The sequence below is a fragment of the Hipposideros armiger genome, unplaced genomic scaffold (assembly GCF_001890085.2).
Source record: "Hipposideros armiger isolate ML-2016 unplaced genomic scaffold, ASM189008v1 scaffold_72, whole genome shotgun sequence".
NCBI lineage: Eukaryota > Metazoa > Chordata > Mammalia > Chiroptera > Hipposideridae > Hipposideros > Hipposideros armiger.
The window spans coordinates 3,970,683-3,989,448 of NW_017731422.1; the positions used below are offsets into that span (position 1 = coordinate 3,970,683).

Below are 18,766 nucleotides of genomic sequence, written 5' to 3' on the forward strand. Positions count from 1 at the left end.
TGTTAAGTTCATTAACATGTTCAGGTCCACAGAGAACAGGGTCACAGGTAACAGCTTCCATTGGCTCTAGGCTGGGCCGATGGTCCCCACTGGTGTCCTGGGTACATACATGTCTGCTGTCCTTAACCTAGGGCCTTGATGAATGAGAATCAGAATAAGTGGACTTTCTCTCCAGCTTGCCTTCCTCTCCAATCAAGCTATGTTCACTCTTGCCTTTCCCTGCCTGGGAGGCCACCACATTCTTTGCCCAGCAGCTCCTATGCTCTGCTATTTCTTGAATCACCTTTCCCAGGACTGACCTGTCCTAGGCCTCATTCCTTGAAGGCCTCACACCTTGCTGATTATTGATAGATTCATGTATAATGCTTGCCAGGCAACGCAGGTTTTTAAGCAAGGGCTCTCTGGAACATTATCCTCACTCCCTAGGCGATTCCTGTGTAGAAATCAGGTGGATATGAAGGGAAGAATTTTGGGGAGACAGGACTTCTGGGGGTTCCCTTCCCATCTCACCATGCAGTGGGCCATGTTCCCACCCCCCAGCCTTTACCTACCTCCAGAAAACCCACATTATTGAACCCCAGTTTGAGCTCAGAGATAAATGAGCTAAACAAAGAAATTTTTCTCTTTAAAATACATTTACCTTTTCCCATTTGGGGGGAGAACAGAGCAAGGCTTATTTCCTGCAGAAACTGAGCTCTTGCCATTATAACTTTTGCCTCATGTTCCTGTTCAATTACTAAGGAACATTTTTCGTAAGTAGATTTTGAAGGTCAACAAGGCAGAGAACCAAACACATTCAAGCATGTTTAGTGAAAAAGCATGCTGCTTTATAGGTTAAAATAAGGAATAAGCTCTCTGTGGACTGACATGAGAAAATCCCCAGGCTATAGAGTGAAAAAATCAAGTGGCAAAACTATATTTTGTGAGGAAAATGATGGGTAAGAAATATATTTCTGTGTTTTGTTCATATATGCATAAAGAAATTCTGAAATGATATCCAAGAAATTAATAAGAGGGGCCACCTGTGTTGCAGGGGTGGGGAGAGTAACAAGTGGATGGATGGAGAACAGACGTGGGAAGGAGATTTTTCACTATAAATATACAGAGGGTGCCAAAAAAATGTACACACATTTTAAGAAAGGAAAAAACCTGTATTAATTGTAATACTCAATATGTACTGATAACAAAAGATGAATGCAAGTCACGTTTGACTTCTGCAATTACAAGCAGCGCTCAAAGTGGTTACCATGAGCATCCAGACACTTCTGATTACGGCGAACTACTGCTTGAGCATAGATGACATCTCTTAAAATGTGTATACATTTTTTTTGGCACCCCCGGTATATATTTTTTAATTGAACTGCGTAAACCTATTATCTATTACGAAATTAAATTTTCACAAAAGCTTGCTGCTGTGCACCCTGCGCACTGCTGGAGCTGATCCTGAGGTGGCTTTCTCGGCAGGTGAAGTCTAAGACCGTGGCTCAGTGTGTGGAGTACTACTACACATGGAAAAAAATTATGCGGCTAGGGCGGAAGCACCGAACACGCCTCGCGGAAATCATCGATGATTGTGTGGTGAGTGAAGCCGCTGAGTCGCTGCTTATTCTGGCCCCACTCCCACCCCACACTCAGGTTAGTAAGTGGCTGGTGTTTGGTTTGGCTTTGCTGCCGAGGTGGCTGCATTGAGTGGGTGACAGGCCGGCTCCCTGCTGGGATTCAGGCCTTGTCTTTCCTGTTGTAGAGAGGTCGAGGAAAGGCGGCTTCGCGTTTGACCTGGGGCTCAGCATTCAGTTAAGGAGGTGAGGTAGGAACTAGCGGGTTAAGCCAGGGTGGTCCCAGCCTTGGGTGGTTGTCTTATAAATAAGCAGGTGCCCTGGACCCCTGGCATATCCCTAACTAGAGAACATAACGTGCCTCCGAAAGATGAAGGGGCCCTCAGCTTTGACCACAGCTCTCATAAAGCGTTCCATAGTGCCAGGAATTCTCGATGATTGAGGACCTGGTGAGCAGTGTGTATGTGACCATTCTAATGCTCACATCATTTATCCCCGATACTAATTCCCTTCATTAGTAGGCCATCAAAATTGTCTGCATATTAAGATTAAATACATACTAAAGACATAAGCTCAAAATCATCTCTGAACCCCTGATGTCTGCCTTTGGTAATTGATACTACTTTCATCCTTGTGAACTCGCCTCTCTGCATCCGTAGCCAGGGGAAATCACCTTCTCACCCATTGTGGAAGACATTACCTACCATGTATGTGTGTGTAAAAGTTACATGTCTTAAGTTACTACACCCCAGTCTCTGTCATCATCAGGGAATGTGTTTGGAATTCATGAATGGTGTGAACATTGGTAATTATACTTCCATTCCCAGTAGTGCCCCAGTTAGTGTAAGTGATAGCAGGTGTGTGGATTATTTTCTTGAACAGACATTTACGTAGCACTTTCTATGTGCCAGGCACTTTACACATATTGACTCATTTCATCCTCACACCAGTTCTGTGAAGTAAGAAACTGAGGCACAGAGTAACTTAGCCATGGTCAGTGGCTGGTGAGTGTGTTATCTGAGCCTGATTCCCTTGTATAATACTTAAGAGAAGTCAAATGCAAATTCTCTTGTTGTGGGTTTTTTGTTTTTTTTTAAGCTGAGCCATCCTGCCACCTGTTGGCAGCTCAGCGGCTGCTCAGCTCGGGCCGGGACTCGAACCGCTGTTACTCAGAGCTCAAACTCGTGAGCGAGCTCGCAAATTCTCTTAAAGAAGGCTAATAAACCCTTGGACTCATTAATACTTTAAAGCCCAAGTAAGCCCAGCTATGAAATATATACGCATATATAAATTTATGTTTGATCTCAAATATCAGAGAAAGTAGGTATCTATGGTATAGAATAGAATTGCCTTTTTTTTTTCATCAGAGAAGGCCATATTCTGTATTGAGGGTTTCCTGTGACCAGGGCTTTTGTTTGACTGCTTTAAGTAGTGATGTCTTGTATCAGAATAGCCTTTTGTTCATCTGTGGCCTAATGTTTAAAAAAGCAATATGGCCTCATCAGGTTCAAACAGCTAAAACCAACTGAGTCCCCACAATTTAGACAGCAGTATGTCTGTAGCACAGTGAGTGAACCAGGGATGTTAACTGGCCTCTGTTCCTATCCACCCCTCAGTAGAGTATAAGAGTATATTCCAGTTGGGAAGATGTGACATCCACAAGTGGAAAGTTTACCATGAACTCTAAGAGTGTTTAAGAGCAATATGAGATGGAAACCAGAAAGTCTTAGGCTCACTCCCTTGTCCAACTCCACCATTCCACAGGCAGACGGTTGAGACCCAGAGAGGGTAAGGGGGCTTGCCCCAGCTCACACAGAGTGCTGGTTCCCAAATAAATGAGTCGAATCGACAGTAACCAAGGAAGCCCAAAGAATCCTGGCCTGAGGGACTTAGGACCTGGCTGCTAGGTTTGCTGAACTTTAAAATGAGGCACATGACGTAGATGATTTGGAAAGACCCTGCCAGTTCTGGAATGTTCTGGGCTCTGTCTGAGCCATGTTTTGGAAGAGGGCAAAGTCAGAGGATATGGTTTCCTAAGGCAAATTGGTATCTCTTCTGCTTGGGTGTTGCCAAGTGCCTAGGACAGCGTCTGGCATAACAGGGGCACTCAGCAAATGTCTGTTGAATGAATGAGTACACATTTTTCCGAGGTTCAGAGCCACATCCCTGTATAAACTCATTGGAGGGAGATGGCGTGAAGAAGGGGACTCTGAGCAGGGGAGTGCTGCTAAGGAAGATGTTAGCACGCATGGCAGAGGCACCATCTTGGGCCAACACGGCTTAGCAGGGAGATAGAAAGGCCCAGGCCAGCGTGTACTTCAGACTGAGGAGGAAACGTTAAGACGGCGCCCTAGGCGCCACGCCTTCTTGTGCATATTCACCAGGAGCCAGTATTAGCCTGGGTCAGGAGCATCCACACCCCTGGGACCTGTGAGCTGAGGGAGAACACAAAGGAATGTGCAGAGACGACTCAGGCCCACAAAAACAAGAAACGCTTCATGTAAGGCTGGCGTGGTAGCTTGCAGCTCACTTTGGGGCACTGGGAAGGCATAGTCAGCCTTCATCTCTAGTCCACCAGGTAGAGATGAAAAGCTGGGACCAGGCAAGGACTGTAGAGGGTGCAGAAAATGCTGTCCTAGGACAGGGGTCCTGCTCTTGGTCCTCTAAGCCTTTCTGGGGCACCTGGGGTGGTTCTCCTGATATGCGTCTTCGGTGTTTTATTAAAGAAACAGGTGACCATTTCCCCCCAGATGGGACATTCTCAGGTAGCTTAAGGACGTTCGTGGGCAGTGGGAAGAGAGAGAGAGAGTTTGTGAGAAATGATTGCTCTTTAGGGAGCCGAAAGGTCAACAAACCACAACTGTTCGCTCAGCAGGCTAGTTTGACTTCTGGCCTAAAGCCCTCACAGGCCCTTCCACGCTTGCAGGCAGAAGAAGGTGGCCAGGGTGGGCTTCTGTTAAAGAGATGGGAGAACAGGATGCTGACCACATCTTGTCCCCTGCCCGTGCTCATGACGCCACTCAGGACAAATCGGTGGGTCTGGTTGTGACCAAAATTCAGCACAATTCAAGGAACCAACTGACACAGCTAACCGACTTGGGGAGACAGCGATCCAGGCTCCAAAGGCAAAGCTCACCCCCAGTCTAAGCACCTTAGGTACTTAAATCATGGCCCACTGACATGGCCCACTGACCAGGAGAACATCTTCCTCCCCTTTGACCTTTAAAGGCAGCTAGTTCTAATGGTTCTGAGAGGTTTAGGATCTGTGTCTGAGCTGAAAACCTAAGCCATGTCCAGATGGACACTTGGGCATCTGTGGACATTTGCAGCAGGGCCAAGGAGTGAAGAAGGTAGAGGCGTTGGAATCAGATAGCCCAGGTTTTAAATCTCAGTTCAACTTTTTGACCAGCCAAGTGACCTTAGGAAAATTAGTTCTCTGACCAATTTTCCTCATTTGTTTAAAAAAGAAAAATGCGTACAGAATCGTTGAGAGGACTAGGAATGTGTGTATGTAGCGCCTGACTCACAGCAGGTATTCAGCGTGTTGTCTTCACCATTGTTAGTGACTGTAACACTCACGTTTGTCTTGGAGTAAATTTGAGTCATTGAATGTTTGTGGTTTAACTTACAAATTTCTCATAATGCAAATTCCATGTGCATGTCTGAGAAATAAAAATCTCCTCAAGAAACTCTTGAAATTTATATAATATTAATGTCACCCCAATAAATTTAATTTTGTTTAAAAAAAAAAAAGAAACTTATTGTGGACACTCAAGGTTTTGAGGACTATGTTAACATACAACCACCTCCCTGGCTTGTATCTGCCCACCTTCTACCAGTTTTGGGATATTACTCAATGTTTCATTTCACAATACATCATAAAATGGCTAACTTGTTGATACAGAGTTCTACGTGTTAGGGTTTTTGTCCTCCTATCTTTGTGTATCTTAGTCACTTTGGTGAGCCATTTGACTTGATGATAAATCATGTTGTGAACATGTATTGATCACCAGTTGAAATAAAACCTAATCTAAATTCCTGAGACGTATATAATGACAGTACAGTATAATTGAATCTGTACTTTTGTGGCTAGATGGAACATTTCTTCTAAGAGTTCTTAAGCCAAAAAATGACATTGTGAGAAAATTGTAATTATAACATGTACCATAAAAATAACGCCATTGTCATTTAAAGTTATTACACAATTTATTTTACATGCCAAGTTTTGGGCCCTGGGCTGCTTAATAAACTGATATTTGAGGCCAAAAAGTTCCAGTTCTGTAAAGGAATAGCGTGAACCCTGGGAGTTTGGCACAATGTAATTTTACCTGGAACTCTTGAGTTTGGAAAATGGTGGATTCCTATGGGAATAAGACTACTTAAGTGAAATCAACTTGTATGTTTCTATATTAGTAAGACACCTACAGCTTATATCATAAATCACTGTAAATGTCTTAAGCCTTCATCTAGTCATTGAAGTCTTTCAGCAAATGTAGTTATTACTAATTAATCCTAATTAACTCATTGGAAACTGGGATCGTTTCTTAAATACACCCTGTTACTACCTCATCTCAAATGTGTATATATGATATTAAATACAGACACTACTGAACCAGGGAGTGAGGTGCTAGATGCCCCGTGTTATACGGGCATTGTCTTTCCCCCCCAACCCCAATCCAAAGTGGGGAGAGAAAGCTTGTGGTTCCGGATCCTAGGGTACCACTACTCTTAGAAATCTTCATTCTTGGAAATTCTTGGTTCTGGGCTCTAAGAATCATAGGTTCACCTAAAGAGACATCGCTGTCTGGGGTGTAAACCAGACTAGAGCCCACATGCTCTACGCAGTGGTTGTGCAAAGAGTGTGTCAGAAAACAAATGACCTTCAGGGTTAGAGGCAGCTGGGCATACCTTTTGTTTCCTCGTTTGTAAAATGAGAGGACTGTTTACAGCCTACTCAGTGACATAGCAAATGTGAAAGCATTTTGTCAACTGTAAAACAGAAGATGAAATGAGGCTGATGTAACAGAATTCCTTTCCCCTGGTCCGCAGTCCTTTCTGGGCCTGCAGGAGCCAGCATCCCTCACCACCACCATCCCCGCTGAGGACAGAGAGCCCAGAAGAATGTTGTTAGTTAAGCAGCTGGTAGAATGTGGGCCTCCTAGATCCCTGCCCTCCATCCCAACCCACCCCGGGTATCTACTCCTCGCTGATCCATTAACTGACTTATCTTGTCAGCCTTGAGGAAGGCGGGGCCCGTCTGCTTAATTCTGCACCTGGTTGCCATTCTGAAGTAAAAAGAAGGGACACACCATCAGAGAGGATAATGATCCACAGGAAATATTTTTCTGTCACCCCAATAAGCTTTAATTTTTTTAAAACATTACTAATTACACAGAGATTTTTCCAACATTTCTCAACTAAATAAATCACATTTTCTTTGCCGGAAATTGGTCACGTGGTATGAGTCTGACCCATCATTGCAGAGTCCCGCCATCCATCTCTGCACGCCAGTCTCCTGGACGGTTTACCTACATTCTTTCATTTGCCCTCCCCTTCCCCCCCCCCCCCCCCCCCAAAAAATATTTTTTTTTCTGGTTCTTCATAGTATGCCTCTGGAAGGCATTTCTCCAAGCCCATGATCAGAGACCAGGAAAAAAAAAAAAGGACATGATAAATAAAAGGGATGGAATACCCCCTTCCATTTTCACCCCTTTTCAAAATCACTGTGGTTCATTCTCTGATTTTCTGTTCTGACGAGAGCAGAGCAGGGGTGTATCAGAATACCGTGTGTCGTGTGCCTTCCACAGATCAAATCAACATCTCAGGTGTCTTGCATGGAAGTGTGTTAGAAGGCCTATAAAACAATTCAGGATAGGTCTTTAGTCTCTCTCCAGAGGGTCCCACAGTATTGTTATAGCTTGAAAACCCTCCTCACTGAGCAGGGCAGATAGACACAGATGGGGCGGCCTGCCTGGGTGTTGGTCAGTTTCAAGGTCTGGTCTGCTGATCTCAAACAAGGGGGAGAAACTCTACATACAGAAATCTCTCCTCCCTGCCTTAAGATATTTTTGTATAAATAATGGGACCCAGAGGGGGACAGGGGGACTTCCTTGACCTCAGAATTCCAAGCGTCAATGACCAACCTTGAAGAGACTGTTTCCCTCCCCAGAGGGTTCTGTCAGCCATTCCTTATGTAGAAAGAAATCGACATGGCCCCAGTGTCAGCCCCTCTCCCCTCTCCGGGCCTGTGGGTTCTGTTCGTCACTAAAAATGCCATTTGGGGACTTTCCCCCTTTTGCTTTTATTGCCTTAACACTAGACAAGTGAAGAAGAAGAAGAGTTAGAGGAGGAGGAGGAGGACCCGGAAGAAGATAGGAAATCCACAAGAGAAGAGGAGAGTGAAGTGCCGAAGTCCCCAGAGCCACAGCCAGGCCCAGTCCTGGCTCCCGCAGAGGGGCCACCCCTGCAGGCCCTTGGCCAGCCCTCAGGCTCCTTCATCTGTGAAATGCCCAACTGTGGGGCTGTAAGTGTCTCTGCGTCCTCCGTCCTCCGGGGATCTGGGACTAGTGAGGGCCAGACGTATGGCTGTGCCTGGCCTTGTACGAGATGATGCGCCCTTTAGAAAGGGTGCACTTTCTGCAGGAAAGGTTTGGCAGAGGGAATTCCACTTTGTGATATTCTTTCTTTCGTCCCATTGACTCACTCATTAGGCCAGCAGCTATTTCTGGAGTGTTGTGTTTTGTGTCAAGCACTGTGCTGCATGCTCAGAGGACAAGAAATAGGTCCCTGCCCTCAGGAAGCGTGTGGTTCACAGCTGTTCAGTGCTGGTGCCCATGGCTCTGCAGTGAGCCTTGGCTTCCAGAAGTTAACACTCTCCATTTCCTGGTGCCTCTCCGCTCCTCCGGGCTGTGTGTCACAACAGGTCATGCCCGGGTGATTTAAATACACTGGGAGAGCCCACAGAGGATTGTCCTTTGTTTTGTAACATAATTACAGAGATTTAGCTCAACTTTCTTTGTATTCTTTAGGGGAAACAAAAAAGATTTAGTAGGCAAACTAATCATGTAAACAGGATGAAATGGGAGTCTGTGTAATTACTTAGCCTAGTATTTTTCAAGCACCATAGCAGCATCTTTTAGCGAAAATAAAACCAGTTCGCCATTTGTTCATTCTTAGCACTAAAAGAAGGCCTTACAGCATCTGTACTGGCCTAGTCCAAGGCTTCCCATGTATTTTAAAGGATATTTTTTAAAAGCTGTCTACTTTGGACTCTCAGTCCCCCACTGGTCTTCCACTAGTCTGAATTATTGAAATTTTCCAAAGCAGATTTCTTGAAGCCAGGCACACCTGTGCAGACACTTTCTAGAGGTATTAACTCAAAAAATGAAAAGTTTGCTTCTTTCACAAGAATCCCTGTTTTCCTCAGATTAGCACTTAGCTTTGTACATTATATAGAACAATATTGTTTTCCAGAGTGTACTAAATGCTGCTTATTGAATCAGTCACTTAGATGAAGAAAACAAGTGCACATAACACCAAGGTTGCTGTTTCGATTCCCACATGGGCCACTGAGAGGCACCCTCCACAACTAGATTGAAACAGTTGCTCCCTCCACAACTAGATTGAAACAATTGCTCACTCAGATCTGATGGGTTCTTGAAAAACACGCTGTTTCCCAATATTAAAACAAACAAAACAGATCCTACAGCAGAAATTCGCTTGATTTACAGTTAAGAAAAAATGAAAAGGTTTTGGGGAAAAAAACAAACGTATACATTTTGCATTATCTTTGAATAAACATAAGAAATTGCCAGCTTGTTTCCATCTTTGATGTTTAATGACCCGAATGCTTCTCACTCCGTCACTGCCATTCTGTATAGAGCTTCCGTTTAGGGATAATTAAGATGTGACTTTACATGAGAGAACTTCTTGGTGAATTTGTTTAGAAGTTGGATGCTTCCTCAATTCGTAGTTTTAAATGTACAGAAAATTCTCGTCTAAGATGTCATCTTTTACTTTTCCCAATCAGAAGGGCTCAGCAAATACTTTTTAATGACCTTTTCAAATCACGGGAAAAAAGCATGTTAGTTTTAATCCTTGACTAACCATGGAAGTTTGGGTTGCTTAAATTAGCAATAGGGTTTTTTTTTCCCCTGTAAGACCATAAACAGAGCTCATAAACTTGACACAGAGTAGAGTAACCACCTGCAGCTGGGCAGCTGGGGGTAGGAGTAGGGGAGGATTCCCATTAGCTGATGCACTTAACAAGCTGGGAGTCAGGGCTTTTGGAATTCAGGGATGTAGATGATATCCCTTTACAGCAGTGGTTCTCAACTGAGAATGATTTTGTTTCTCCTGAACATTTCGTAATGTTCAGAGACATTTTTGTCACAACTGGGGAAGTAGGTAGCATCTGGTGGGTAAAAACCAGAGATGCTGCTAAACACTGCACAACAGCCCCCCCACAACAAAGTTATTCCAACCTGAAATGTCAGTAGTATTCAAGTTTGGAAAACCCTGCTTCATGGCAAGCTTTAAAAAATTGTCCAGTTCTTTCCCCTTTTTATCATCCTGTCATAAAATTTGGGGGTCTGAAACCTTGCTTCTGTAATGGGCTACTACTGATTGGGGTGTGGACATAACCTTTAGAAGATGCCAGCAGCCAGTCACCATCTTTCATATTGTGTCTCTTAGGGTTCTACAGCTTCCTGGGGGCGGGGAGCTGAGCAAATAGGCTCGATTCTGGGGTGCTGTCTCTATTTTGACTACAGCACCTCTGCTTTTAACTTTGATCTTTTGAGTAAGACCTGATTTGTTAAATTTTTTTTTAAAAAGTGAAGAAAGAAAGAAGGAAAGGAAAGTGTAAGAGAAAGGAAACTGCTTAAAAGAAGTTTGAAAGCTGGTCCATTTTACAGATGGAAAAAAATAAGGTGGACAGAGGGGCAGTGGCCCAGCAGCCTCCCTATTAGACAGAGGTGCAGGATCTAGCCCCTCAGTCTCCTGCCAGCTTTGGCCTTCACACTGTGCCATGCCACCTCTTGTCTCCTGGTTATAACAACAATGGGGGTTTTTTATTGGCACCGCATTTGTGGTTGTGGTATTTGATCTCTACTTTCTGTAGCATATGCCCAAAGTTTGCTTATGTAAAACCCCTGTGCCCTGTCAATTGTCACTGTTTCAAGTATCACATGTTTTACCATTGAGTAACTAATAACCCTAATTTCCTTTTCAGGACTGTAGATGTCATGTCACTCCCTTTCTTCCCCAGGTGTTCAGCTCCCGACAGGCACTGAACGGCCACGCCCGCATCCATGGTGGCACCAACCAGGTGACCAAAGCTCGGGGTGCTGTCCCCTCTGGGAAGCAGAAGCCTGGCAGTGCCCAGAGCGGGTACTGCTCGGTGAAGAGCTCACCCTCTCATAGCACCACCAGTGGCGAGACAGACCCCACCACCATCTTCCCCTGCAAGGAGTGTGGCAAGTAGGTGGAATTGGACCAGGGACTGGGTCTAAGCTTGTGATGGATAATCGCTCCATTGGAGTCGGGCCAAGATGGTCTGAGGTTTCTTCGGCCAGGGAGAACCCAGACTCTCCAAATTCTTTCTCGTTCTATCCTTGGGGTCTGCATGGGGTCTCAGAGGGGATGCACCTTATCTCTGACTCCGGATATGGTATTTTGATGTCTTAAAACCTAGTAAGGTTTTAAGGACATCTTCAGAGAGCAAACCTCAAGTGACGAAACTTCACTCTTCCACGTATGATAGATGGGACTCTGATTCCCCCTTCCTCTCTGCACACCCAAACCGTATTCACTAGTGTTGCTCTCTTTGCATCCTGCTGAGTTTGAGAATGGCTCTTAAGTCACCGAATCAGGAACTCTCTAGCAGAGATAGCTTTCCTACCACTCCTGCGCATTCCTGCGCCCAGGGAAGAGATCACTAATTAATATCTGCACTCTCTGCTCCCACATTAAGACAAGACTTCAAATCCTTTCCATTGTAATAATTCAAGCTGGCCCAGCCAAGCGATCAGAGTTAACTCATGAGATAAAGCCCATCTGTCATCCCTATCCCTGCTCTTTTAAGTATAATTTAAAACAACAACTAAGAGGGAAAAACTGACAGTGGGTAGTAATAATAACAGCTAACATTTACTGAGCATTTACTTTATAGGCATGAGGTCATTTACTCCTTACACAGAAACTCTGTGTGATGGCAGATACTGTTCTTATCTTTGCTGTACAAGTAAGGAGCGGAAGTTGGGTAAAATGACCTGTCCCAGGTTATACCACCAATAAGAGCAGAGCCGAGATTTGAACCCGGCTGTGTTCAAATGCAGAGCCTGGGCTTCTGACCGCTGCTCCATCCTGTTGGTTTGCATTGTTTATTTACTTCAGGTAGAAACTACCATTGATGGTAAGATGCACATGGTTCCCTTCCACAGCGTCCAGTATAGAATTCCAGTTTACTTCTCAGTGAGTCTCCCAGGCTTGAGGGGCATTACATTGTCATGAGTGACATCCTTTAGGACCCTGACCGAGTCCCTCTTCCCATAATCTCCAGTGCCTCCAACGTGAAGAGAGAAATGTTACCTGGAGAGATGCTGACCAGGTAGCTTCTAACGCCACCAAGAAAACATCCCTAATTGTATGATTGAAGCGAACTGGGATCTCTACTTATAATATGCATTCTCGTGGTATATTTCAGGCAACTTAATATTAGCTGCCATTTATCAGGTACTCACTGTTTTCCTGGTACTGTTTTAAAGGGTTTTACATGCATTGATTAATTTCATCTTTGCAGTAGTCCTGTACAGTAGGTACTTTCAGTAGCTGTGTTTTAAAGCAGAGAAACTGAGGCACAGAAAGGTTAAGCTGCTTGTCACAGTGCACAGCTCAGTAGGGATTCAACCGTGCAGGCTGGCCCCGGGCCCGTGCTCTAAACCCAACTCAGTTCGGTGGCACCCGCCAAAGGGAATTGGAACTAGGGGGCTCTCTTCCCTCTTTGAAGCGCAGAAATGGGGGAGATGGATTTAGGTGTCAGTCCCCTCCTCTCTGCTCTGATATCCTTCAGAGCCAGGATGTGATATCATTTTTATGTCACCATGGAAGAAACGACCCCTGGGTTCATCTTTAAGCTTACTTACCTTAAATAATGAAACTTCCTCAGACTGACTCTTGTTATCGCCCACCTGTTTGCTTTGGGGTTACGGGGGTTGGGAAGTGGGGGGTCCAGGTCTTGCCAGTTTCCTCCAAGGGGAGCCAGCATCTTCTCCTTACTCTGCTCAGTTTGCAAGTCATTATTCCACCAGGTGGAGACAAAGGACATTTTAACAAAAATGAGTATTTCGAGCTTCTGGTTCTTTCAGTGACATCCATTAAATGTTTTTCATGTCTTGTTTTTATGCTGCTTGGGATCTCTTTCTACCGTAACTCCAGTTAAGAATTTATGGAAAACCGAAATATTTCCTGTGGTTTTCCTGACTAGGAATTAACATTAAGTAAATGTTTGCCAAAGGCCTCTTTCAGCTGCTGAAATGCAGTTTTCAGCATGTCCAGTTGTGATTCATCAACTCTGTTTTGATAGTTCTTAGAAATCAGATTTTTTTTCCTTGATGAGCTCAGAAATGAATAGAGTATTTATACCACCCACTCCTCCAAAAACAGGCAGTCTCACATCTGGGCAAACTTTTCCTGAAAAAGGCCCAGCTAGAATATTTTAGTATGCAGGCCATATTATTGTCTTTGTCACAACGACTCAGCTCTGTCATTGTATTGCAAAGGCAGCTATAGACAACACATAAATAAACAGACGTAGCTGTGTTCCAGTAAAACATTATTTATAAAAACAAGCAACAGGCAGGATTTGGCCCATTGACCATCGTTTGCAGACGCTCACCCCAGGGTTTCTCAAACTCAACACTGACATTTCAGGCCTGATAATTTCGTGTTTGGGGAAGAACACCCTCCGCATTGTAGGATGTTGAGAAGCATCCCTGGCCTCTACCCACTAGAGGCCAGACGTACACCTCCACACCCCACCCCCAGTTATGACATTCAAAAATGTCACCAGATATTGCCAGATGTTCCCCGCAGAGGCAAAATCACCCCCAGCTGAGAACCACTGTTTCATTCTAAAGCCAATAGTAGGAAATGATGGTAATAGGATGACCAACAAGAAGGAGTCTCAGTGAAGAGGAGTGGTGGATGCAGCTCAAAAGTGAAGTACAACAAAGACAGAAGAGGGGCCATTGGATTTGGCCACACAGAATTACTGAGTGACCTGGAGAAGAGCACCTGGGCTGAGCTGGAGAGGACAACGGTCCATCTGGCGAGGGTGGAGCAAGGAGGAGCTATACCAAGTGTGTGCAGATCCAAGAGTCCTGCCTGCGGGAGAACAGGGACGGGGCCAGAGGGGGGTGATCGGTTGCTTTACAATGGGAACTACCAGCGCTCGGCAGCATGGGTTGGAGATTCTCAGGTTGATAGAGTGGACTTGGTTAGTGATGGAGAGAAAGGGGAAGCAGCAGAAAGAGAAAGGGCATGTATTCCGGGCCACAGATGGACAGGAAGGCCTTTGGGAGTTTTTCCTCCATTGCCGCAAGAAGGAAGCCTGACACTATAAATGTGTTCCTGTCCCCATCCCCTTTCCTTGTAATGTTTAGAGAGGAGTGAGGAGAGGTGACAAGGTTCCTGGGGGAGGAGACCGTAGGAGTTCAGGAGCCGAGGACTCTTGTCAAAGCCACCCCAAACCATATGTCAGACCCCGCACCTGCTATTCCCTGTAGGATGCCCGGATTTCCAAGAACTCAGATCTCCTTCAAAATTTCACCTGCTTCTTTTTCTTTGTTTTTAGAGTCTTCTTCAAGATTAAAAGCCGGAATGCACACATGAAAACTCACAGGCAGCAGGAGGAACAGCAGAGGCAAAAGGCTCAGAAGGCAGCTTTTGCAGCTGAGATGGCAGCCACAATCGAGAGGACTACGGGGCCTGTGGGGGCCCCGGGGCTGCTGCCCCTGGACCAGCTGGGTCTAATCAAACCCATCAAGGATGTGGACATCCTTGATGACGACGTTGTCCAGCAGTTAGGAGGTGTCATGGAAGAGGCCGAGGTTGTAGACACCGATCTCCTCTTGGATGATCAAGATTCAGTTTTGCTTCAGGGTGACACGGAACTATAAAGCCCTGTTTGTCGCCCAGAGACATCGAAAACTCACGGCCTCCGTCTTCATCCATCAGGAAACCTGGACTGCCTGCTTGTTTTGTAACCATTTTAAACTACCTGTTTAAAAAGTGGTCGTTTTGTTCAGGTTTAGGGAAAAAAATCCAGTTTCTTTCCCTTTTATTTAAAACAAAAATTTGTTTTTGTGGAAGGTTGGGGCAAATGAATAATTGGCACAACTCTATTTAAAAGGTGTGCCAATTCCCGTGAACTATAGTTACTGGTGACCTTAAGAAGAGCAATTGGGCTGAAGTGGAGGGGACAACAGTCCAGCTGGAGAGGGTGGAGGAAGGAGGAAGGAGGAACTGTACCATGGCCTACATTCCTGTGAACGCATTCCTGGCAGGGAAGGAATCTGACTTTTGTGTTCTTTGGTTTTCAGATGTCAACCATCCTGACTGCCTTTTATCCCAAAGCTTACAGTGAGTGAGTGAGCGAGCGAGCGAGCGAAGCAGGCTACCCTCTTCTTGCTGGGGTCTTGGGCCATCCTTTCCCACCAGGAGTTATTTTTTGTTCTGTTCTGACCTCATTTTGTAACTCGCAATGAACTCGGCATCTCTGCTAGGAGACTATGCTAGTGGGTAGCTTTCCAGAGTGCAAAGTAAGCCCTCATATGCCATGCTTGCCTCTAGCACATGCATCATTTGAAGAGTTGACCAAGTGGGAAAATGAATTTTTTCCCTGCCTTGCCTGTCACTCGTTGGCCTGTTTCTAGGAACTGAGTACTGTATAATTTCAGGCTTAATCTCCCCGGCAATGATTTACTAAAGACCTGGTTCATAGAGCAAGTGCGGTATCCTCTCCCATGATCCCTGGGGGCTGGTTGGCTCTGTTGTGGGCTCGCAGAGCTGTGTTTCATTGTGAGCCCCCTGGAGGCCCGTCTGGAGGAAAATAACCCCAGCTATTACGTTGCCAGGGCTGTTTTTGAGGGAGGGTAAGGTTGGTTGAGAGGCACACATTAAGTACCTGGAATGCAAAAAAAGTGTTCTTTTGCCCAAAAACTAAATTGGAAGAGCCCATTCTTTTTTGTAACACTGTTAATGATCAGTGGAGTTGTAAAATGACTCTGCCATTTGGAAGTACTGTGAAACCTCGTTCATCTGTGTTGGACCAAAGTTAACCTTGACGCTAAGCGTGAGGAAAACAGTTTTCTAACAAATTTGATAGCAAATACGCAGTGTGATCAAAAAATACAGTGAATGTTTAAATTTAAAAAAAATTATTACAGTAAAAGACACATTGCCATTAATCCCCCTCAAAATGCTCCCCCTCACTTCAAACACACTTATCCCATCGTTTTGGGCACTTTCTAAACCAGTTCTGGAAGTCCTCTTTTGTGAGTATCTTTAGTTGCACTGTCATGGCTACCTTGATGTTCTGAATTATTTTGACTTTGGGGAAGAACCAGAAGTCGCACGGTGCCAGATCGGGTGAATAAGGTGGATGAGGTCACACTGTAATGTTTTTATTTGACAGAAATTGCCGTATATCAGAAGTGATGTGTGACACAGAGCATTGTCATGATGGAGGATGATTTACGGTACACTTTAAAATACCTTCTCTCAACCATAGCTCACACCCGACTGACTGCACTGAACAAGTTGAAACTTGTCACACACTGTTACCAAGGTTCAACGTGCCACTTCCTGTATTAAAGATTCTACCTTTCTGTTGGATGGCACTTGGCAGCAGCATTCACCATATTGTGATCACAACAGGAAAGCCTCCGTGTCACACATCACTTCTGGTACGGCAATTTCTGTCAAATAAAAACATTACAGTGTGACCTCATCCACCTTATTCACCGGATCTGGCACCATGCGACTTCTGGCTCTTCCCAAATTCAAAATGACCATGAAAGGTAGATGTTTTGTTTGTTTGTTTTAGCTGAGCCATCCTGCCACCTGTTGGCAGCCCAGTGGCAGCTCAGCTCAGGCCAGGAATCGAACCGCTGTTGCTCAGAGCTCACACTCTTGAGCAAGCGCTTAACCAACTGAGGCACTCGGCCGGCCCAAAAGGTAAATGTTTTGAATCGATTCAGGACATCAAGGCAGCCACAACAATGCAACTAAAGACACTCACGAAAGAGGATTTCCAGAGCTGCTTCAGAAAGTGGCAAGAACGATGGGATAAGTGTTTTTGAAGCGAGGGGAAGTATTTTTTTGAGGGGGATTAATGGCAAATAATCTCTCACTGTAGTAAATTTTTTTTTTAGTTAAACATGTCACTATATTGTTTGATCACACCTTCGTACAAGGGAAATAGCATTAAAGCCAACAAAAATGGTTTCAGATACCACTCTAGCTACAATGTTTGCATTCAAACAATGAATGTATTCATTAAAGTCATTTACCAAAGCACTTCTAGAATTTTCCAAGCTATGTAACTCTGCCTCCTCCTGTCCCTGTCATCGGGGATTGCTATTTGTACTTGAAGGTAATAAACCTGTAATCCTTCAAAAATGTCATTTAGCTTAGGCATTTGAGCTGAGTCAGACTGATCTGTCCCACCATTAGGGCAAATGAGTGTGCCCCTTCAGACTGGTACAAGGCTCCAGCACAGAGAGGACCCCCCTGGTGGTCCCCCTTTGGATTTAATACTCTGTGACTTCCAGAGAGGGGGCTTTCCGGCCTTGCCCACGCCAGGTAGGCTGGTTCCGCAGCTCGTGGGTGCCGGGCCACTTTGCTGGCACATAATAGTTTGACATTAGAGAAAATGTCAGCGGAAGCATGAGGATAAGACTCGAGCATCCTTTGTAAGTTTGACTCCGCAAAAGCATTTAGCATATAACTCATGGCCCTCAGCAGCCCCACACAGGGAGTGTTCTCTGAATCTCAGGAAAGCTATGGGCAGAAGATAAATACAAAGGTTCGTTTCATTACTATCATTCTGTTTCCAGAAAAGAGGTCTTGGAGATTCCCTTCATCTTTTCTTTAGGAGAAAAACAAGTTTTAGTTGCTGCCATTTCAGATATTCTCTTGTGTGTTTTTGAGTTCATAACTGCCTGGGCAGTGTGCATCAAGTTCGCAGCAGAGCCGCTGCAGAACCATTCCAACTGTGATGTTGGCCGGTGGCGTCGGTTCCCGTGACTACTTCCCTCTGCTTGTGGATGTCTGAGAGTGATTCTGGAAAGGTTCTGCTATGGGTTCTAGGAAAGCTTATCAGAGGTGCAAACACCCAGAGAAATGTTTATAAAGCAAATGTGTTCGTTCGTTTGGAGACTTGCCCAGCCATTCCAGTTTTAAACATTAAAAATAAACTGAGTTGCCAAGGCAAAAATATAATGCACAATTTAATTTTGATTTTTCAGTATAGCGTAAGCATTTTGTTTTACTTGAAATAACCAAAGAACTCCTCCTTAACGAGACAGTTCAAATTTCTGAATTAGTATTTCTTGACAATATCAACTGAAAGAATTGACTTCATAGTAAAGCATTGTACTTCTTTCTTTTCTGCAATGGTTCTACCTGCATGTATGTGTTGTGTTTTAGCTTCCCCCCACCCCTCCCGACCCCAAAGAACTTTTCTTCCTAAAGGTCAATGTCTTCAACATGGTTACTGTTTACTATCAGATGGTTTTTCATTAGTGAATTTAGATCTCTTTGAGAAAGCTTGTATATAAAAAGTTAACAGATCTATTTTATGGAAAAAACCCATCTTATTTTCAAATATATTTAACTGCTGTTATATTTTATTAGAGGAAGGTTGTAAATATTTTCTAGGAGTTCTATTGTAAAGAAAAGTATTTTTGAAAAAAACTTAATGTAATAAAAATGAAAACGTTTTTAAATATTGGTTGTGATTGCTTCCTGTTCTGGCTTCGTTATGTTCTATTCTCAGCAAATGACTTGCATGCCTTGTCATTTCAGGATGTAATTTATTCAGGTTTGCACTATTATAAGTTGACATCATCATATCTAGTATGTTTAACTGTGTTTTCCCGGAATGCAGGTCCCTTGGTCCATATCAAGAGCACTATGTATAGCATATT

General features: G+C 44.4%; 1 protein-coding gene across 6 annotated transcripts in view; it reads left to right on the top strand.

Annotated features, from left to right (window-relative positions):
* The window catches only part of TRERF1 (transcriptional regulating factor 1), a 214,493-nt gene extending 198,476 nt beyond the window's left edge, over positions 1–16,017 (top strand). For 3 of the 6 annotated variants that reach the window (XM_019642829.1, XM_019642833.1, XM_019642835.1), the window contains 4 exons: positions 1,465–1,578; positions 7,876–8,079; positions 10,825–11,036; positions 14,410–16,017. In XM_019642829.1, the coding sequence (XP_019498374.1) occupies positions 1,465–1,578; positions 7,876–8,079; positions 10,825–11,036; positions 14,410–14,734 (855 nt within the window). In that variant the 3' untranslated portion in view covers positions 14,735–16,017. Of the gene's footprint in view, positions 1–1,464; positions 1,579–7,875; positions 8,080–10,788; positions 11,037–14,409 lie in introns of all 6 variants that reach the window. The other 3 variants (XM_019642831.1, XM_019642832.1, XM_019642834.1) reach the window with 1 other exon arrangement.
* The last annotated feature ends 2,749 nt before the right edge of the window (positions 16,018–18,766 follow it).